At 51.7% G+C, this 22,398-nt stretch overlaps 1 protein-coding gene across 1 annotated transcript; it reads left to right on the top strand.

Moving 5' to 3' along the window:
- The first annotated feature begins 7,603 nt into the window (after positions 1-7,603).
- Positions 7,604-20,635, top strand: BNIP5 (BCL2 interacting protein 5). Its single transcript, XM_045866153.1, has 11 exons — positions 7,604-8,261; positions 10,018-10,137; positions 11,679-11,743; positions 12,018-12,255; positions 13,291-13,422; positions 14,283-14,344; positions 14,650-14,890; positions 15,755-15,886; positions 16,789-16,853; positions 18,313-18,576; positions 20,600-20,635. The coding sequence occupies exons 1-11, from the start codon at positions 7,604-7,606 to the stop codon at positions 20,633-20,635; spliced, it is 2,013 nt and encodes a 670-aa protein (XP_045722109.1).
- Positions 20,636-22,398: the final 1,763 nt, after the last annotated feature.

The following is a 22,398-nucleotide window of genomic DNA, read 5'->3' as shown; positions in this document are numbered from 1 at the left end:
CTGAGGTAAGCCTCCTCTTGCTGGAAGAGCAGGAAGCAGACTTGTGATAGGACGGGGCGAGGCCAGAACCCGCAAAGGTTGACCCTAGGCTCTCTGGATTGGCCGCCCATGAGCTCAGCTCCTGGGAGTTACCATATAAACGTGATCACGACCAAAATATCTTCTGAGACACTGGAAACTGGCAGCAGCAATAGCGACATTTTCTCCCTGGGCAAGCTAGAGGGATTACCCCCTCGGTCCAACTTCCAGCCGACAGGAAGTGGTACCCAGACACTGCGGGGGCTCCCGACGCAGAGCCCCTGGTCTGGAGGTCCTCGTGCGACAGCAGGGACTTCCGTGGTCTGAGGTGAGTTGAACAATACTCTCTCCTTAGGGGGCTGGCGTAGCGGGTATCTTGGGGTCCTGAAAGTAGGGGCAGACCCAGGACTCAAACTCTGAGTGGAACCCCAATTCTGCTTCTAGCTTGTTGGGCTTTTCCTAGGCCTCAGTGTCTTCAACTCTAGAAAGGCAAAGCAGACTTCAGTGAAGTAATCTCCAAAGGCGTCTTGCAAAGAGCTCTGGACTAACTTGGACTTACGAGTGCTGGGTTCAAGTCCCAGGCCTGCCACTTACTAGCACAGCAACCTTGAGTGAGGAAGTCCCCTTTCTTGGGCCTCAGTTTTCTCATCTATAGAATGGGAGCAGCATTACCCACCTCTCCTGCTCGTTTCCCTATTGAATGTTGTAGAGGTCAGGTTAGAGACTTTATGTGAAAGTACATAGTAAAGGGAAACCTGACATAAATAGGAGGTATTGTTATTACCCATGGCTCGATTCAATTTCTATCAGTTTAAAGTTCTTGAAAGTTAGTCCAAGGCCAGGGAGATCTTATGGAAGAGCTCTGGTGGCCTGCTGTTCTGACAGTGATTTGAGGGGGGATGATAGCATCGCATTGCCTGTGGTCCTGGATAGACGACACGATGGGGTGGGGACGGGATGGGGCGTCAGCCGAGCACAGTCTTGTGTTGGATCGAGGGGAGTGGTGGTTATTGTAGGAGTTTTCCAGCTTTAGGAATGATGACCCCACTACCCCTGCCCCAAGTCTGCCCCACTGCTATATCATAGTGCCTGCAGTTCCACCATTAGGTACTTCTTTCTTTTGGGTTTTGAAAGATCCTCAAGAGATGCCAATGCCCAGCCTTTTGGAAAACAGGCACTAGGCATCAGTGTGTTTGGCGGTGACGATAAGGAACAGGCAGATGGTCAAAGTCCACCCTTTTACACAGAGCTGGCACCCCCAACGGTGCCCTGTGGCTTCTTAGATGCCCTGTGGTCGGAGGCTTCATGCAAAGATCCCATCAAGCTCTGCCGGGGTTTGGGCCCTGGCTGGAGCTCCTGTCCAGGCCTAGGTCTCACGTTTTGAAGTGGACGAGGACCAGCAGGTGAATACCCAGGGAAGGGTGCCCAGGAGGGGGACAGGTCTAGAAACCATGTGATTTGAGGTGACTGGGGTGATTGGGGTGATGGAAGGGGACAGAGAAGACTCAAAGGGTGACGTGGCCTCCCCTCAGGTGTGAAGGGCTGCCGCTGGTGACTTCAGCTCAGTCTAAGGAGGACTTCCCTCAAAATACAGGCTGGCTGACAGTGGAAAGCTCTGCCTTGGAGGGTGGTGAGTTCCCACTGCAGAAGTGTTCCAATATGGGTTGCAAGTCTCCCTGCCAGGAATGTGGCCTAAAGGAGTCCTATACAAGAGGTAGGGCTAGATCCTTCTCAGGTCCCTTCTGGCTCCTGGAACCTATGAGGAACCCCAGATAGGAGAAGAAACACCTTGAATTGTTACCATCTAACACCTGAGAGGTGGGCACAGGAAGAGGATGGGTCTAGTGTTGAAAGAAAAGATGACAGCCTCGCCCTCCACTTGAGTCTGGCCAGTGCGGCTGGAGGGTCTTCCCCAAGGAGGCCCCTCACTACACTGCATGTGGGGGGTGTGTGAGCTTCGGAGGGGACCTACATCACTGTGGGAGCCCAGGTTGAAGACTTTGAACTTGGATGCACACAGCTCCCATGCCAAGAGTTTGGAGTGTCCATGGGGCCGCCTACGCCAGTAAGAAGCAAGCGTGACCTCAGGGTGCAGCCCTTGACCCTCCAGCCTCCTGACTGGCTCTAGTTCAGGGGTCTGTGAGCCCCTCCTGGTGTTTACAGTCTTTGCCTCTGGGGCACAGGTGTCTATACCAAGCACATGTGTGTGTGTGTGTGTGTGTGTTCACATTTACGGAAGGCCACTTGGTGTAGGAGAGAGAAGGAAGGATTTAGAATTCAAGGAGGTAGATTCAAGCCCCAACTCACTATGCTTCCCGGCTGTGGGTGCCCAGGCAAGTCTCTCAACTGTTCAGAGACTCCGTTTCCCACCACCAGCCTGTCGGAGTCATGGGGCCGTGGCTTTGAATCTGGGCCCGGTTCAAAGGGCATTCTGGACACTCTGTGGCAGTATACAGGTGACTGGTTGAATTTGCGCTTATCTGTGTATTTCTTCTTTGTTCTGCAAACGCTGAGAACTGCCCAGGCAGGGTGGACCCAGCTGGGAACCAGGCAGGCTGAGGTCCATTCTCTTAACTTGGGAGGGGGGCGGTGGTGGTGGTGGTGTGGGAGCAAGTAGACTCAATTATTCCCTTGCATTTGATTTAAGAAAAATCAACACAGTGTTAGGAATCCACATAGGTTTATGTGTGTCAGAGTATGTTTCTGTGACCCGTGAATGTGTGAGCCCATTCACGCTGCCGTGGCCCCCAGACTGGGTGGCTTAAACAACAGACCTTTATTTCTCACAGTTCTGGAGGCTGGAAGTTCAAGAACAAGGCGCCAGCCGATTTGGTGTCTTGTGAGGGCCGCTATGGATGGTCACCTTCCCAGTGGCCCTTACATGGTAGAAGGGGTGAGGGAGCTCCTCTCTTTCATGAGGGCTCTGCTCTCACGACCTAATCACCTCCCAAAGACCTCACCTGCTGATAGTGAGGTGAGGATTTAATAGGCGAACTTCAGGGAGTGGGGCACAAACATTCAGCCAATGGCCATGAGTGTCTGTTGGGTGTTGACCCTGAGCCCCCACGTGGGCGCCATGCACACGCTCCCTCGGAGCTGCCCCTATTTGTTAACTATCTATTGTGTGAAGCACAGGGTGGGGGAGAAGGGGAGCCCCAGAATCTCTCTGTGAACTAGTGCAGTTACATAGTAACGGAGCCTGAGCAATGAATTATCCAATAGTGCACAGATGAGGTTTCATTCAGACAATAAAACAAAAATGGCAGCACGCCGAGAAGTTGGCAAACTTGCTGCTCCCTAGTCACTCAAGGTCAGCTCCGCGGACTTTCTCTGGTGGCTTGTTGTTGTTGTTGTTGTGAACACGTCACTGGCCTGGATCACGTCTTATCAGAAGTCCTGTGATCTGCACCTCACTCGGGGGTTCTGGAGCAGGCTGGGACTTTGTTCTGAAGCCTGCTTTCTACCAGGGCCATAAACGAGTTTACAAGAGCAGCTGGGGTTCCCTGCAATAAGGGTTTGCTGCTGTCTTGGGGTTCCTGGTCTGGACGTACATCCAGGACAGGGTGGAGTTCCCCACCAGGCCGAGTGTGGGTGGACCCCCAGGCAGAGCACAGAACATGGGAAAAAGGAGGAAGGAAAGAGAAAGTCTTGCTTTGCTGAATTCTAGACTGGCAGAATTTTACAATTAGAAATTCTGGAAAGATTTAACTTCAGCACACGTAGAATTTGGGGTGTGGTGTGTGTGTGTGTGTGAGAGAGAGAGAGAGAGAGAGGGAGAGAGAAAACACAATCAGGGCTTAGAGACATTAAAAGTCTGAGGACACGTTGGCCAAAGGGAGGCTCTTCCAGGGTGTCTCCAGGGGGTGGCTGGGCTTGGCCTCCTGGGCCAGCCACACTCTCCCCACTCTCTGCTAGCGTTGGCAGACAGGATCTTTGGAGCGTCACAGAGGAGAAGTGGTGGTCAGAGAGGTGGGAGGAGGCCGGGCTGAGCTGGGTCATGGCCGCCCAGGGAGGAAAGAGTGGCAAGGAAGCAGGGTGACCATGTGAACACCATATCGAATGCTGTAGCCCCTTCAGGGAGGATGGGGTCTGTGGATTTGGAATGAGGAGGCCTTGGGAGATCCTGGAGTCTCTCCTCTCTGGAGAAACACTCAGAAAGGCCTCTCCCAGCCAGCTTCTGGGGCTGTGTTCCTCGCTTCCCTCCAGACTCAGGGCATTGTTTTTCTGGGGTGGGGGGGTGGCCACATCAAGGCAGTTTCCTTGAGAAAACATCAAGAAGGACACCATTGCCTGGTGGAATTGTACCGATGCTCTGATGAGAAGTAGCAGCGTGTCCTTCGAATGCAGTAGGAGGACACTGCGACCATCAGCGATGGTGGAAACCGTTTCCATAGCAATGACAGCTTTTAGACAGATTACTGTGCCTCTTTTCCCATTAGCTGGGAAGGATGCTCCGACCCTTCCTGTGATTTCCAGCCCCCCCCCCGCTGGAGCCAAGTTAGTGCAGGAAGAAGAGGGGCTGAGCCAAACCAGGGTGTTCTGTTGTGTTCTGCTGGTTTGGTGGTTTTGTTATCGAACAGCCTCTCGGCCAACCCCATCCAATGGGCCCTGACCACAGCAATATATGGAAAAATCAGAGAACCCTGACACCACTCAGTAAATATTTCTGGCTCAGCTGACTTAGATCTTAAATTAAATAGAACTTCAACCTAATTTATCTTTTTTTTTTTAAATATATAGATTTTTATTTATTTATTTGAGAGAGAGAGAGCATGAGAGGGGGGAGGGTCAGAGGGAGAAGCAGACTCCCCGCCGAGCAGGGAGCCCGATGCGGGACTCGATCCAGGGACTCCAGGATCATGACCTGAGCCGAAGGCAGTCACTTAACCAACTGAGCCACCCAGGCGCCCCCTAATTTATCTTAAGGCCATGTGCTGCTAAAGAGAGAGCGGCTCTCGGGGAATAGGCCATTACCGTCACCACCACTTTCTGTGGGGCCCATCCGAAGGAGACCAGAACATTCTCTCCGAGGGTACAACCTGCATCTCGTTCATTGTATCCTAGCACCGAGCGTAATTCTGGTACTTGGTGGATGCTTATTGAATGTTGTTGAAAGACATAAATGAGAAGAAAGGAAATATTTTCTTCTATGATTTCTTCTGCTTGTCCCACCCCACACCGCATTTCAACCGCACAACCACAGGCTTCGAGGCTTTTGAGAGCATTCGTTAATTTCCATATAAGGTACAGGCAGAGTGCTGAAGTTTTTGTGTAACTCAGATGTTCCTTTTAAGGAACATTAGACAACAAATAAAGCCTTCCAAATGGCCTGCTTCCTCCCCAGCCCCTTTTCTCATTTCCTCCAAGATTGTCCATGTGTGGATGCCCAGCCATGCTGCTGGTACCTGGGGCCCCTGGCCACCCTTCCCAGTCCCTCCTCCCCAGACCCGTGCTTGAAGGAGGGAAGACATCCTGAATGTTATAGTCACCTTCAAATCTCTCTGTATTTCCCCATGCCTGTCCTCTCTCTCTTCATGTATTTTCTTCATATTCACATGGATCCCCGCACATCTGGAATTGCAATTATAGATTGTTATTTGTGCCTCTAAGCTGGACATGTGATAGAGCACATTTTAAAGTAATAAATTAGGGGCACCTGAGTGGCTCGGTCAGTTAAGCATCTGTCTTCATTCGGCTCAGGTCGTGATCCCAGGGTCCTGGGATCGAACCCTGCATCAGGCTCCCTGCTCAGCGGGGAGTCTGCTTCTCCCTCTCCCTCTGCCTGCCTCTCTCTCTCTATCTTATTAAAAAATAAATAAAATCTTAAAAAAATAATGAATTAGTTGGTAAACGCAGGACATATGATGTAAATATGTAATTCATGAATATGTAATACACTAAATAATACTTAGTAAATGCATAATAAGGCTATAATTACAAAGTAGAATAGGCAGTCCCTGTATCTAAACTCCATAGGAATCTCTGGGGGCTCAGATTTGGGATTCAAGACCATATTTTATTTTTCTTTTAACTTCCACCAAAGGGCAAAGGGTTTCTGAACAACTTTGGAAGAATTGGAAGCCACAGGAGTTTCGGATTAAAGACACACAAATTAGGTGCGTTGCTCACAGCCTGGCCTGCTTAAAATGCTGCCAGGAGGAGATGATTCTTTCCGTCATCTTTTCCGTGGGCAGCTGCTTCCTTCTGGATGGATCAAGGAAGGGCCCCCACTGTTCTAAGATGGGACCGGTCCAGATGTGTTTACTTTATGTTAACTACGCACCCAAAGATACCTTATGCATTGTATAGTTTACTAAATGTTTGTGTTGTACATTTATTCATTTATTGAATGAGGGCTTATTGAGTGCTAGGTGCTCAGGATACAAGACCTCGCAAAACAGAGGGAAGGAAGAGAGACTCAGACTATAACAATGACACACACAGAGGTGTGATACTACGTAACGTGATGTAGTAAAGGGGGAGAGGATGTGCTCATGGTGGGGGGGAGGTGCACAGGGAGGGCCTCTCTGGGAAGGTGACATTAGAGCACAGCCATGAAGGAAGTGAGGGAACAGACCGTAAGAATGTTCTAGAAAGAAGGAACAGCCCGTGTGAAGGCGCTGAGGCAGCGAGCAGGGCTGTGTGAGTGGAGTGAGTGATGAGAGGTGGTGAGAGGGGTTATGGGACCAGGTTGTACAGGGCCTTGCTGGCTCCTGTAACGACTTTGACTTTGACTCTGAGTGCAAGGGGAGCTGTTGGAGGCAAGAGAGTGACGTGATCTAATTTAGGGCGAGTCCCCGTGGCTGCCGAGGGGAGAAGCTGGGAGGAGGACAAGAGCAGAGCAGGGGGACCAGATGGGAGGCGACTGCAGTAGCCCAGATGAGCAGAACTGGGGCCTAGACCAACCCAGAGGGTGGTGGAGGAGGTGGGGAGACGGGTTGGGGTCTGGACGTGCTTTATGGAACCAAGAGTCTTTGCTGATGGCTCAGATGTGGGGAGCAAGAGAAAGCAAGGAACCAGAGACAGCCTCAAACCCTTGGCCCAAGCGAAAGGACGAGCAGTGTTGCCTTTTACTGAGCCGTCTTGTGAAACAGTCTTACAGGCGGGTCGCAGGCGTATTTCAGACGAGGACAGTGGTGCCCGAGGGGCAGGACTTGGCCCTGGCTCCAGCTCTATTAGTTTCCCATCGCTGCTATAACAAAATCCACAAACTCAGAGGTTTGGGAACAACATGGATTAATCACCCTGCAGTTCTGGGGGCCAGAAGTCAGTCAGTCTCAATGGACTAAAATCTAGGTGTTGGCAAGGCTGCGCTCCTTCTGGAGAGCCTGGGGGAGTTGCCGACCAGCTGTGACATCTGGGGCATGACCTCCATGGTTTAGTTTTCTCCTCTGGAAAACGGGGACGAGGATAGCCCTCCCTCCTGGGACTGTTGAGGAATTGAAACGAGACGACAGCTTTGAGGGTTGACTGTCACTCACACGAATGGGCAGGGTGGCTCGGAGCGTGGGTCAGCGCCGGTAGCCCACTGAGGCGTCTCTGGTAGGTCTCCTGTAAGGGAACTGTTTGCTTTGTTCATAGTGCCATGGAGCATCCGCGGGAACCGAAGAAGCCTCTGTCGGGGAGAAGAGCCAGGTCTCTGGACAGGTCACATGGCCCCAAGAAGGACTCAGAGTCATGGGACTGCCAGTGCCTTTCCCTGCCCATTCTCACCACCCCCTACAGGCGGGTGCTGCACCGGACGGCGAGCGATGGGACCAGATGTCCCCAGGGCCCAGCTCAGTCTGTGGAGGCTCAGGGCACCATGGCCATAGCCCTCAGCCTGGAGGAGGCCAGGGAGTTTCTCCCCAGTGACCAGAGGCCTCCACAGGACACTAAGAAGGACAAGGCCCAGAGGCGGGGCCAGCAGGGGTGGCTGAAGACCTTTATAAACTTCTTTCTGAGGACAGGCCCTGAGGAGCCCAAAGAAAAGGGCAGCCGGAAGGCAAAGGGGAAGGAGGGCCTCCCCAAGCCCGCAGAATCCCCTGGGGCACCGGGGGACACAGCTCCTAAGAAGAAAGCCCATGACAAGAAGGCCGGCCGCAAGAAACATGGTCATAAGAAACATGTTGCTGAGGAAACCAAGGGGGCCCAAGATCAGGAGGCCGAAGGCCAAGAGACAGGGCTGCCCAAGATGGCGGTTGCCCCACGCTCCGAGGAGTCTGACCTGGGCCCAGCACCCAGGGCTGAGCAGACCGTGCCTGGTAACCCCCCTGCCCCACCCCCAAGGGCTAGGGTACTCTAAGCCGGCTCCTCAAACCTCTCAACAGAGGGGACGTGGAAGGCGGGGCAACCATCAGGGCTCCACTGTGAAATTTCTTTGAGGCAGAGCGGCACCGCGGCTGAGAGCCTGCGGTCAAACCCCATTTCCACCACCCCTTAGCTGTGTGACCCGGGGCTGGCGACTTTCCTCTCTGAGCCTCATTTTTTTTTTCATCCATAAAATGGGGGTAACAACAGTTGCTACCTCCTGGAATAGCCGTGGCCCGGAGCTGGCACAGGGAAAGTGCTCCGTATATGGTAGCTGTAGTTAGGTACTCTCGGTTGAAGGAGCACAGCCCCTGGGGGAATGGGAAGGCAAGGAGGGAGGTGAGGAGGGAAGCCCAGCCCCTCGACATTAATCCAGAGGCGAGGACTGTGGGCGGGGGCCCCATGCTGATTCTAAGCTCAGCTGTATCAGGAATAAACTTACGAGTTGCTGCCCCTCTCCAGGACCTCTGGTTCTTCATTTGTAAAATAAGGAAGCTGGTTCCCGAGGTGCCTTTCTTTTCTGACTCTTAGGTCCGGGAGGTGAACGCCCTTGTAGGCACCTGGAGGGAGACAGAGCTTTGCCCTGGAGCACTCAAAACTTACCATGGTTTTGTTTTTTTTTTCAGATTTTATTTATTTATTTATTTAGAGAGCCCACATGAGGGGGTGGGAATAGTGAGAGAGAGAATCTCAAGCAGACTCCCCACTGAGCGCGGGGGCCGACAGGGAGCTCCATCCCTGGACCCAGAGATCATGACCTGAGCTGAAATCAAGAGTCGGATGCTCAACCGACTGCTCCACCCAGGCGCCCTCAAACTCACCATGTTTTTGTTTTGTTTTGTTTTTAAAGATTTTTTTTTTCTTTTTTTTTTGCGACAGAGAGAATGAGAGAGACAGAGAGCACATGAGAGGGGGGAGGGTCAGAGGGAGAAGCAGGCTCCCTGCCGAGCAGGAAGCCCGATGCGGGACTCGATCCCGGGACTCCAGGATCGTGACCTGAGCCGAAGGCAGCCGCCCAACCGACTGCGCCACCCAGGCGCCCCAAACTCACCATGTTTTTGTTTTGTTTTGTTTTTAAAGATTTTTTTTTCTTTTTTTTTTGCGACAGAGAGAATGAGAGAGACAGAGAGCACATGAGAGGGGGGAGGGTCAGAGGGAGAAGCAGACTCCCCGCCCAGCAAGGAGCCCGATGCGGGACTCGATCCCGGGACTCCAGGATCATGACCTGAGCCGAAGGCAGTCGCTTAACCAACTGTGCCACCCAGGCGCCCCTCTGTATTCTCTTTTTAAATCATTTTTTTAAAGATTTTATTTACTTATTTGAGAGAGAGAGAATGAGAGAGAGCACACGAGATGGGGGAGGGTCAGAGGGAGAAGCAGACTCCCCGCCCAGCAGGGAGCCCGATGCGGGACTCGATCCCGGGACTCCAGGATCGTGACCTGAGCCGAAGGCAGCCGCCCAACCGACTGAGCCACCCAGGCGCCCCAAACTCACCATGTTTTTAATGAGGATAAGGATGCCTGGGTTGAAGCAGCCTGTTTTCAAAAGGAAACCTTGGCAAGTTGCCGCTTTTTGGTTAAGCCTAGAGCTACAGGGCCCGTCCTGCTGTGAGTTCTGGGTGGTTTTACTGTGCTCCTGGACAGTCAGAAGAACGTCATGGACACCCCCTCACCCCACCCCACATACACTTGCTTTCATCTTTCCTCCAGGTGGGGAAGGTTCGGATGTCCACCAGGCCTTGTTCATTGAGGATGAGGGTCCTGGAGCGTCGGAGATTTCTTCTCAAGGCACAGGTCACTTGCCGGAAGAGAAGCTCAAAACCCTTGACAGTGAGTCAGAATCTACTTAGCAGCCTCTTTCCCTGCAGCTGGATGACTGCTTAGACCTTGGATGGTCCCTCTCAAAAATGCCTGTACTAATCTTGCTCCTTCTGGTGCTTCTGGTCACATTTACTTATTTTAGAGTTTCACAGAAGGGAGTCTCAGGAATTAGAAAAGCCACTGGCAAATGGTCCTGCCTTATGTGTTAATGAGCATGGGACTTTTTTTTTTTAGTCTTTTTAAATTTATAGAAGGAAGATGGAATAGAGGAATATAGAATTTATATATGTTTTTAAATATATGAAAGAGTGGAAGAGTTCTTTGTACACTCATATACTCCCAATTGTTGATGGAGGCCAATATTTGCCTCATACGTGTATGTGTGTGTGTGTGTGTGTGTGTGTATAATTTTGTTGCTGAGGCATTTTCAGTAAAATGGTCCTTCATCCTGAAATACTAAAGCACACATCTCCCAGAAACGAGTACAGTCTCCCGCACAACCGCAATACTGTCATTGTCCCGAATAGAATCTATGTGATGCTCTATTAATCTAATTCCCTATAAAGAATGGGCATATTTTAAAAGATAATAAAACATCTATGCATCTGTTGAAGAATAACTAAAAGGCATTTAGTTGGCTAGTCTGCAGGCTGTGTATTTTACGTGCTAATTGTTTTTTCACACCAGAGGAAATCAGCTGGTAGACTGAGTCAAGGAAAAAAGGCCAAACAGGATTTATAAATGAAAGAGGAGTGAGGGAGGGAAATGGAGGGTGACAAAATCTGCAGGCAGCCCGGGACCAGGGAGTCTTGTTTGCACCTCCTTTCGTATAAACCGGTCAGTTGGCGGCTAGCAGAGGCTACTCTGGGCGCATTGTCTTTGGATCAGTCGATCGGGTATCAGAGAAAACCATTTATGTTGTTTGTGGTTTCTCCGTAAAGACTTGGTGGAGGCATGGACATGGCAGGCCATCTGTGTCATGCCTGCTGGGGTCCCTCCGTCTTCCGCCTTAGTTAGGCTGGGTCTCCACCATTTCCCCCACTGGAATTTTGCAGGTGGGAAGATCAGCATTAGGCTCCCACAGTATTTCCAAGCACAGTTCCTTGGTGGCCTGATAGCCATCTGAGGGAAGCAGGACTGGGATTATGATTCACCCTTCACAGGGAAAGAGATGAAGGCCCAGAGAAGTTAGGAGATGTACTCAAGGTCACACAGCTTGCTGAACCCAAAGCAGATATTTACAAATCTGTAAAGGTCAAAGGAAATAATGGGGTACAGGTTGAACTCTTGAAGGACTGACCTGAGATGGCCTGCATAAAAGTTCATGCTTTGACCAACTCCCCTTTTCCTTTGGATCTCCCGAGTCTCTCTCAGAAGGACTAGCTCCTGGGACATGGTGCTTTTCCCCACTTCTGTGGCCTGAGGAGCTGTTTTAAGAGCACTCTCACTTAATACAGAAGGACTAAGTTGATCGAAGTCCAAGACAGTCATTAGAAAGAGGGCTCTGTACATGGAGAAAGACTAACTGGGTGCATTTCACTTTCTTCCAGAGGAGACCATCATCAGCGTGATAGTGGAATTTCTCCAAAGAGTGGGAGACCAGTGGGAGGAGGAGGTAAGGAGCAATTGGTCTGTGTTGACCCCCAGAGGCTTGCTGTTTCCTTTCCATCCTCCTCCTCCTCCCCCCTCCTCCCCCTCCTCCTCCTCCCCTTCCATGCTCAAACTCCATCTGCCCTTCCAGGCTTCCGTGTTCCCTGGCTCTGGACTCTGTCACCTCCCTCACCTAGGGCCACCTTGTAGCACTTGGTTGCTCTTCAGTTGCTTCTCGGGGAGCTTTTCCCTCTCCTCAAGGTCAGGGCCTGACTCAGTTTCTCTCATCTCTCCCACAGCATCTTCAAGCTCCTCGGCCAGAGGTGGTTCCACAGAACCCAGTGCCAGCCATCAGGAAGAAATCCCAAGAGAAGTCTACCCTCAAGAGAGCCTTTTCTCATAAGAAACACAGCTCCGAGGAGCCTAAGAGAGTGGGGCCTGCAGATGTTTCCAGCCCGGCGTCCTGGCCACTCAGGAGGCCCAACTTTCTGCCCCTGTGTGGGGGGGGCCATCAGCCCTCCGCCTCCAGCAGCCCTGGTGAGCAGGCTCAGAGTTACCATAGCAACACTGCAGCTGCCTCCAGCTCTGGAACCTTCTCCAGGGTTGGAATTGGCCATTTTAAGGGCTGCCATCCCAGTTCTGACTTTCGCTCTGCCCTGAGCAGTGTGGGGAGGGCAGTGGGGAGGAGAAAGGGATGCCAGCAGGTCACCTCCACAAATGAAACCTCACTGTCTAGGTAGGCAATCGGGTAAGCCCGCAGTGGAAACTGTGTTGAGGAATCCCCTAGCCATCCTCATCTCTCCACAGCTCCAGCCTCTCTACCCTGGCAGGGGGTAGCATGTGTAGGAAGGAGCTACAACCTGGGAGGCAGGACACCTGGGCTATGAGCTGGACTTTCTACATCATTCCCCATCTCTCATCTGTAAAATAAGACACTTCCGTACTGTGTATCTATATACTCGATCAGCTTTTGTGGCCATATTGTTATCCCCATTTTACAGATGAGGAAACTGAGGCTTAGGGAGGTAAAACAATGTGTTCAAGGTCACATGGCCCCCAAGTGATGGAACCAGAGCTAGAGAGAAAGGATCACCCTGGGTGGAAGGGAGGAATGGCCTAGCCCAGCCACTTGGTCTGGCCAGGGGAATTTACATTTTAAAAAGAAGGGGCAACGCTTCACACCAAATACAGAGCCGCAGTGGTGGAATCTCAGGCCACAAGGGGAGATATCCTCATGCAGGGAGATTCTGGCACTGCTGCTTTAATTCATGCTATGGAATCAGGCCTTTACTCTCCTGCTGAGATGCTGGAGGAGGATGGGGTTACGAGGGGAGGGAGGAGAGGAGGGCAAAGCCCAGGCAACCTGTTGTAAGGAAGTGCAAAGGGATAAGGGAGCTAGGTCTGGGCCAGTATATCAGAGCCTTGACCCTGACCCACCGCTCACCTCTGCCCCAGCAAGACCTTTGCACACTCTAGCCATGGAGTGAAACTTGGAACCTCTGCTAACTTCTGTGCATTAGTTAACACCCTCACCCAAATGAAACACACCCACCATTTCTTCTCACTTCTCAGGTTCGGAGGAGCCCCAGGTCCAAGAGGCCCTGTCTGCAGACAGCGAGGCTCCAAGTTCCTTCGAGCTTGCTGCCCAAGCAGGAAGCCAGGGCCCCGAAGAGGACTTGCAGATGAACAGAGCCTTGGAATTCCGTTAGTACCCCCTCGTTTTCTTAGAGGCCCCTTGGCAATCATCTGGCCTGACCCCTCCCCGTGCAGAGAGGCAGTGACCTGGCCTTGACTTCCTCTGAGCTCAGCAGGCGGGGTCCAGAGCACTCAGCACAGTGAATAAGCCATTTAGAGCTACTAAATGTTAGCTGCCCTTTATTGTTATTATTGTGGTGGTTCAGAGTCCAGCTTGAGAACAAGGCCTCAGGAGAAGTCCAGAGGGTAGGCGGGAGGGTAGGGGCCCTCAGGGTGAAGTTCAGTGGACGGTGGTTGCTGGCGCTGTTACTATTACTTCCTTAGCATTGGCAGAGCCGAGGCGGGAACCACAGAATCACTGTCAGTTCTGTGTGGCTGGAGATCCTTCCAGATCCAGATCTGGATCCACTTCGCCCACATCCCCCATCCTGCCTTGTTGGCTTCTCACAGAAACTGTGCCTCGAAGGGGAATTGAGAAGGGCCACTGTTCTAAGTGGAAGACGAGGAAGGTGCTGGGCCAGGTGACTTGTGGGGACCAGGCCCTTCCGGATGGCCTCGAGACCCCTTCTCCTGGAGGCAGGCGCCCACGTTATTTTCCTCACACTTAACGTGGCCCATGTGGGTGCTGCCTGACCAACGAAGAGGTGGCTATATTCCCAGGGAAGCCACTCTGCCCTCAGGCCACTTCTGAGCAATACCCCTCGTCCCCATGGCCAGGCCTGGGACAACCGACAAGGGCAAGCTGGTCAGCAGCCTGGAGACCTGGCAGATTCACCCAGGGAGCTGCTTGGGCCTTAGGAAGTGAGGACTGACTGTAGAAAAGCTTTTCTCCACACTCAAGTGCAAGCCACCCTATTGTTCTCTCTTAGAAGAATTCATCCAGAAGATCATTACCCTACTCCAGGATGCGGAGGAGCAGTGGGGAGAGAAGGTGAGGCCGACATTCCCCACATAGATCCTGACCCTCGCTATGGACACCCCCACCCCTGCCTGGCCTAAGAACTTCCCTGCCCCTCCCCCAATGCTCCATCTTTCCAGAGCCAGGCTCCAGGTCCTTCCCGAAGCCTCCCCAACCCCGTGGCTGCAGGCCACACTTGTTCTGGCCAGGCCGTGCCCTCTGGTCCACAGCGGGGTCTCTGTTTGTTTCAGGGGGTGCTGGTCTCTTTCCCCAGCTTGCTTGCAATGTCCTCACTGAGGTTGGGGGCCCTGACTCAGTTTCTCTCCTCTCCCCCACAGCAGCTTCAAGTCCAGGAACCGGAGGTGGCTGTAGAAAACCTGTCCCCATCCTGCAGAAGGAAATCGCATGAGAAAAAGTCCAGCTTCAGAAAAGCCTATTCTCATAAGAAACGCAGCCCCAAGGAACCGAAGAGAGCGGGGGCTGCAGGTGCCGCCAGCCCGGAGTCCCGGCCGCACAAGAGGCCCAGCTTCCTGCCCATGTGCATGGGGGGCCATCAGCCCTCCACCTCCAGCAGCCTCGGTGAGCAGGCCCAGCGTTGCCATGGTCACCGAGGCTGCCTCTGGCCCCAGGCTTCCCCCAGGGTAGGCTTGGCCAGCTGTGTGGCCTCAGCCTCAGGCTTGACTTTGGCTCTCAGCTCAGAGGGGTGGGGAGGTGTGGGAGGGCTGTGGAGAGCGGTGGGTGCCGGGCGCCAGCTGGACCCACCACCCACAACGCAAGCCCTCCCCCCAATACATAAACGCACAAACACTTTAAAAATGCAGTTTGAGAGCCGTGCATGGGTTTATCAGCGAAGGGCATCAGCCTCACCCGAAAGCTAATAGAAGAGCACAGAGACCCGGGTTGGATGAAGTAGGATATGGCCTGGGCCTCTGCTTTTTCACTACTCTGTCGTGTGAGGTGCACGGTGATTCCCTTGACATTGACGGAGCGCCTCCTACGTGCCCCCCTCACACGTGTTATCTCATTCAGCCCCCTGGCAACCTGTGAAGTCGGTCTTGTTATTCCCATTTGGCAGATGGAGAAAGTGAGGTTCACCCAGGCGAAGTGACTCAGCAAAGCCTCACAGAGCAAAGGGGAAGTGGGCTCATCGGGTGGGATCTCTTGGTGGGCCTGCTCTCTTTCCTCCCAGACTGTGAGGAGGCAGAGGGGGTTGCTGGCGGAAGGGAAGAATGAGGTTCCTGGAGGGGCTAAAGAAGGCACTGTGAGCTCCTTTGAGGCGGGCCCTGGAGGTCTGGGGGCTCGCTGAGGAGCCTGGGAAACCAGGACCCCTCTGGTGCCAGCGCCTTTGGATAGCTTCTTGTCAGAACCTGGACCCCCCGTAATGTGCCTGTGGATTTGAGACAGGAGCAAAACACACTCACACCACCTCCTTTCTGCCCTCAGATCTGGACGACGCTGAGTTCCAGGAGTCCTCACCTGCAGAAGGGACACCTGTTGGATCCTCAGAAGCGCCCCCCAAGACCAGGGGCCACAAGCCAGAGGAGGGACTGCAGCCGGATGAAGTGTTCGAATCTAGTCAGTACCACCCTGCCCTCTCCTGGGCTGCCCTCCCCTGGGGCGGCTGCCATGGGGCTTCTATTTGCGTGGATCTCGTAGGGTGAATTCGAGTAGGATCTGGGAAGGCTGGTGATCAATACCCCAGGAGACTCTAGCAGGGCGGGGAGGAGGCAGGGTTGGCCTTTCAACTGGGGCTCCTGGGGCAGAGTTGCAGGTGGAGAGTTCTCTTCCACTAGAGAACACCTGTCTATTCCGTGGGATGTCACTTCACCCCACCTCACTGCATTGGTTTGCTTGAATGTTTCATATAAAACTCCCGGCTTGCCCTGGGTCTCATAACCAGTGGTGTTCTGGCAAAGAGGCTGAGGGTGGGCCTGGTGGGGGAGCCCTGATACGTAGCATTTGCAGATTTCTATGGTGTAAGTGTTCCCACCATGGCTGATTTCAGGCTGCCAACAGTTTATAAAAAAAGGACCACAAATACCCAGAATATTTGCAATTAGGTCTTGGTATGAGCAGCCATGTGTATGTGGCCGCTTACAGCCCTGGCTGTGTATTCTTGTTGCATCTGGGGCTGTGGTCTTTCCTCTCCCTGCTTTCTGATTAGCTGCTCCTGGTCCCAACTTCCATGCCTGGCCATGCTACTCTGTAACCTGGATAGGGGACATTGGGAGGTCTCAGTTTCCCCATGTGTTAAATGGAGCTGAGGTGAGGCTTGACTGGCCAACATCCTTTCAATTTCTATAAAGCAAACTCAAAATAAAGCTTTCATGCTTCAGCCCTAGTTTCGGGGAATCTTTCTTCGCCCTTCAGAGCTAATCCGTGTACTGTGTTGTAGAGACAACATATCGTCTGTAATGGGAGGATGTGTTGTTATAGAACTTGTCAACAGTCCCTGAATCTTTCTTTATTTTCCTTAGAGGAGCTGATCATTCAGGGGCTGGTGGATCTTCTCCAAGAAGTGGATGACCAGTTGGGGGAGCAGGTAAGGATTGCTCAGTCCCCCCAAGGCTGGCCCTGGGGGCCTCATCACCTCACAACTGAGGCCTGGGTTCAATCCCCATCTCTGCATCCAGGTGACCTTGGGCACGTCGTCCCTTAACTTCTCTGAGCCTCGGTTTTCTCTTTTGCAAAATGGGGGTATATATCTACTTGACAAAGCTTAATGTACATATAGAAAATGCCAGTCACATAGGAGATGAGATAAATGTTCGCTTAAAATAGTATCATGCCCATGCAGCTCACCCTGCCGGCCAGGACTTCCCCCAATCCAAATCCCGAAGTTCAGCTCATGTCTGACCTCCCTGGAAGCCTCCTACCCCAAGTCCGGTCCACCAGTACCCCCTGATCTTGTCCTGTGCTAGCTTCTTTTTCACTCTGTCTTGGCACACATTTCAGCATCAATATGGTCTCCAATTCTCTCAAGCTTTTAGATTTTCCCCTCCTGCTAGAGAGCCTATAACAGAAAGTTGCCTCTTTGAAAACCTCACAGTCTATTTGGAGAGACAAACACAGATCACATATGAGGTATCAGATATGAGCACAGGTCATAGATGGGTCATGAGCATAGTGGGCACTGTGAGTGCCTCGCTTTACCACCAAGGTGCTCGCTGGCCCAGCTCCCCACTGCCAGCACCCGCATTCTTTTGCCTGAGGACTGGCCTCTGGAACTATTTTACCACCACGTGGTAGGCCAGAATGATCACCCCCCACCTCCTGAGGAGCAGCCCTCAACCCATGGCTCCTGGGACCTGGTGTATACATACCTCAGCTCCCTTGCCCCTTGCAGGGATAACTCTGGAGAGCGTGCTCTACACCGGCTCCTGGAGTGGCCAGTGAGGACCAGGCTCAGTAGCTAGTGTGTGTGGACTGCCTTCCCATCCTTGTCCCAGAGCTCCATTCCCCCATCGGTGTTTCGTAGCATCTCTTACCACCTAAACTACCTGCACCTGAGCCCTAGTCTCTGGGGGAACGCAACCTAGCACATTTAGGTATGAAGAAGAGGTGACTTAGAGTGGGAACTGAAATTCATCCAACATCTACTCCACACGGAATATTTTACATAAAGGATCTCACTTAATCCCCTCCCCGCAACAACTCTGCATGTGGGTGCGGGGCATTATTACTGCCATTTTACCCATGACTAAACTGAGGCTCGGAGAAGTCACATGGCTAGTAAATGCTATTTGAGCATCCCTTATACAAAGACCTGCTTTCTGTCCACCACCCCCCACGTTGTTCTGCTGCTTGGAGTTGAACCTCGCAGAACAGATTCTGAGAGGCTGGAGGGAGTGGAGGCATTTAGCAGGGGAGCTCATCCCAGGGACAAGGAGGCGCCCAGCCTGGGTGCGTGGAGCTGGACGGGGGGTGGGGGGGGGCAGCTGGTGGGAGGGGGCTACCTGCCACCATCACTGATGATGGTCTGCCTCCGTCTCTACTTCCAGATCAGGCGACACCCCAGCTTTAAGAGGTTTTTACACAAGCTCTCCGACTCCTCCCTCAGGAAGTTGGCAGCCACCCTGCAGAGCCGGAAGGCCCACCCCGCAGAGCCGGACAGGGACCTCACCAAGGGACCCTACCACTTTGCCTTTGGCCCATCTAACAAATTTGCCGGCAACAATAGCCACGCCGTCCTCAGCCTCATGGGCCTGTGCTCTGGCCATGGCCAGCACAGCTATACCCACCTCCTGTGCCAGGTGGCCCAGCAGGTGAGAACACGTGACAAGAGGCTCAAGATCCCAGCAGGATCACCCTTACTGGCCTCTCCCCTCCCCTGCTGAGTTCTTGGCTTTTGGGGGGCTAGCTCCCATGCCATCTCCTTGCTGAGGCCCCGTGAGATGATTCTACACCCATGTGACCATTCTCTTTTCCAAAGCCCTCACTGGCTTTACTTGATCCTTAGCATCTGCTTTATTTGGCTCTGGTCCCTGATTGTATGTGCATTTCCATACTTTATGATTTCGGTATGGAATACTGGACGGGGTGCTACCCTAGCTTGCCCTCTTGTTGTTTCATGGGTTGTGCTGGTTGGCTTCCCAAATTCAAGACCATCATAAAATTTAAACGACGAAGCAAAGTAAGATTACATGTCAAGTGAGGGATGGTTGAGGTAGATGAGGATCCATGGGCCGTTGGTTCTGGAAGGCTTCCAAGGGGGGCGGTCCTTCACTGACCTTGTCTTGGTTGATTGATTAAGAATAGCTTCTCGCTGCCATCGATCTCACTCTTCTGATCGGTTTCATGCTTTTCCTAATAACCGCCCCTGCCCCTAAGGCTCTGAGATGGTCCCTTTAGAAATAATACTTCTCACTGATTTTTTTTTAAAAGATTTTTATTTATTTATTTGAGAGAGAGAGAATGAGAGAGGGAGCACATGAGAGGGGGGAGGGTCAGAGGGAGAAGCAGACTCCCTGTCGAGCAGGGAGCCCGATGCGGGACTCGATCCAGGGACTCCGGGATCATGACCTGAGCCGAAGGCAGTCGCTTAACCAACTGAGCCACCCAGGCGCCCCTCACTGATTTTTTTAAAGTCTGAGTTTTCATGTTGTCTGGTGGACTCTGATGAGCAGTGTTCCCTGCCTTTTTCAAAATCACTTAAGGTAACTTGCCTACAGACATTTTGACCCAGATCTTTACTGCAGAAGCTACCGAATGAAGACGTGACATTAAAGGAAGGAAGCAGTGTTGGGGCACCTGGGTGGCTCAGTCGGTTAAGCGTCTGCCTTTGGCTCAGGTCATGATCTCAGGATCCTGGGATCGAGCCCTGCATCAGGCTCTGCTCAGTGGGGAGTCTGCCTATCCCTCTGTTACTCCCCCTGCTCATACCCTCTCTCTCTCAAATAAATAAATTTTAAAAATCTTTAAAAAAAGGGGGAGGAAGCATTCTGTTTGTTGGCATTGGACAAATAGAACTTCTATATCCAGATGGTCTCTAGGCCTTTATTACAATGATGTCACCATCATGCAAACACTCTGCCTCTCCTGGAATTACCTTTCAAAGTCATGTGATGCGTCTTTCAAGAAAGCTGGTCTGATTTCATAATATTCCTATCTTGTCATTCAAATGGTCTGCTCTATGTTGGCTTGTTTTCCTGGTGGGAACTCCTTATGACCTTCGACCTCTCTTTCCTCAGCCTCATTATCTTTGCCCAGATATGGGGATATTATGGATAATTTGCCCTCTAGAATGGGTTAGGTAATAGCTTATGGAGTGATCTGAATTCTTTGTGAAAGATATTAATAGAAACAACAGCTCTGACATCCTCAGTAGCCCTAGCTTCATCTTCTGGTTTTACTAACCATTCGTTCATTCACTCCCTCACTCGTTCGACCAATAGGTGTTGAGAACCTCCACTGGGCCCTGCTGTGCAAGGTGCTGTGAGGGCCTGTGGATGGTTCTGCTATAGGAAAAGACAGAATGTTTCCTGATGATGAAATTAAGTACCAGTAAAATGCCAAATTAGTGGTAACTGAGGCCAGTGAAGCCATTGGTCCTGGAAGCCTTCCAGGGGGTGGCAGGCATAGATTTTGACCTTTGAGGATGGAGAAGCTATAGATGGGGAGAAAGGACCAGGAGAGCACTGCAGATAGGAGGTACTGAGTGAGTCCAGACCCAGAGGGGACAGCTAGTGTGCTGTGTTGATATGTTAATTAGAAGTCTGTTGTTATCAGAGTGGGACCCACAAGTAATTGGGGCTATGGCTAAAACCTATGTTCTTTTTCTCCTTCCAGAACATCGTAAGTCTTGAAATCCAAAGTCCAGATTAAAAGCTATGCTTTAAACTCAAGCTCCCTTGAACTATTCAAACAATTGGTGGCTTTAGGCAGGACCCTCTGAGGATGCTTCATGACACCCTCCCCAGATATGAACGAAGACAAGGATGGATGGCCATCTGCATACGTGTGCCATCGTGGGCTTCTTGAGACTGGGATACACGAATCCCTCTTCCACTTAGCTGGACGCAGAGGCCATGCTGGGGGAAGGAGAGCACTGCACCGGGAGTTAGGAGACCAGAGCTCCACCTGCTGAGCTGCCCCAAACTTGCTGCAAGACCCCGGACTTGTTTGTCTTCCACTCCAGACCTTGGATTCTGGGCAAGTCTATGTACACGACCCATCAGATTCCTTCTGACTCCATCATGCTGAAGTCTCTTTAAACGGGGGGAGGTTGGTGCTTCCACTCAGTGGCTAAATACACCCCACTGAGCTGGAGGCAGTCCTTAAGTCCTCATTGAAGGAATGAATGACCAGACGAATGAGTGGGAGAGCTCCTGAGATCCAGGTGATTCTGCCAGGCATTCCTTGGGAGGCCTTGGTCTTCCGCTAGAATTGTGCAACCTGTAGTTCTCTCTCTAAATTGGGGGCTAGGGCGGAAATGGGGAGCTACCTTGACAGGCACTGGTCCTGAGCATTGAACCAGGGGTCAGGGCTTTCACATTCTGGGGTTAACCCTAGTACCAACTTATGTACCCTTATTTTTTACTATCATGTATTTTCCTGATCTGTAGGGGCTAAAACTATGCCTACTATCATGTGGAAGGCCGGTTGGCATTTTCTAGATGACAATTTCAAATGAGTCTTAGTTTGTTTTTGTTTTTTAAGATTTTATTTATTTATTTGTCAGAGAGAGGGAGGGCACAAGCAGGGGGAGTGACAAGCAGAGGAAGAGCAGGCTCCCCGCTGAGCAAGGAGCACAATGTGGGACTCGATCCCAGGACCCCAGGATCATGATCTGAGCCGAAGGCAGACACCTAACCGACTGAGCCATCCAGGCGTTCCAAGTCTAGTTTATTAAATTAAATTTTTGTTAATCTCTCAGCAAAATACCCATATGTATTTAACCAGATGTGCATCCACGTGCAACAAGTAATTTATTCATTGGCCAACAGTGCTTAATGTCCATATGGATTTACAGACACCTCTCAGGAAGTCTGCAGGCCTCAGACAGAGAAGATCTATGGATTGGGTATCACTGGTCTCAGAATCCTTCCAACCCTGTGTCCTATAATTCCATGTCCAGAGAAGTGAAGCTGATGACTTGCACCTCTCCCATCTCATGGGGGTTTGCCAAGAGTCGGTGAGAAAATGAATGTGAAGAGTGCCATGTCCATGTATGTTGCTATTCTTATTATAGCTACAATCTGGGTAGTTTTCAGGAAATAGGGAAGGGCTTTAAGCTGGATTGCCACGGATGGTTGTATGGGTGTGCACTGCTCAAGAATATCATACCCCAGGAAGTGCTATTCACTTCCTAGACATTGTAGATTTGTAGATTTATGATAGCAGTTTTCTACCTGGTGGCAGTAAAGAGTCCTGAGAAAGGGGCTCCTTTTTGTTTTTGTACAAAGGTGAGGTGTGGGCTGTTAGAGGCTCTGCCTTCTACAAAACTGAATAGTTTGAACAGCTTGGCTCAGATGGGCAGTTTGCCACATGTCCATTATCTACATGCATGCCCAACAGGGCTATAAACACAGCCATTGGACATTGCATGGAACACATGGCCAAAGGGGAGAGAGTGTTAAAATCTAGAC

The sequence above is a fragment of the Mirounga angustirostris genome, unplaced genomic scaffold (assembly GCF_029215605.1).
Source record: "Mirounga angustirostris isolate CCGP_5_RB_7025 unplaced genomic scaffold, mMirAng1.0.hap1 SCAF_8, whole genome shotgun sequence".
In the NCBI taxonomy this organism is placed as follows: domain Eukaryota; kingdom Metazoa; phylum Chordata; class Mammalia; order Carnivora; family Phocidae; genus Mirounga; species Mirounga angustirostris.
The sequence above is the reverse complement of the archived record's forward strand: the minus strand, read 5'-3'. Positions and strand labels throughout refer to the sequence as shown.

What these genes read in the sequence shown, in the direction of transcription:
- BNIP5 (XM_045866153.1), top strand. Translation starts at nt 7,604, where the DNA reads ATGGAGCATCCGCGGGAACCGAAGAAGCCTCTGTCGGGGAGAAGAGCC. An exon ending in CTCCGCCTCCAGCAGCCCTG is followed by an intron (nt 12,256 to 13,290) that starts GTGAGCAGGCTC and finishes CTCACTTCTCAG; the next exon opens with GTTCGGAGGAGCCCCAGGTC. An exon ending in GAACAGAGCCTTGGAATTCC is followed by an intron (nt 13,423 to 14,282) that starts GTTAGTACCCCC and finishes GTTCTCTCTTAG; the next exon opens with AAGAATTCATCCAGAAGATC.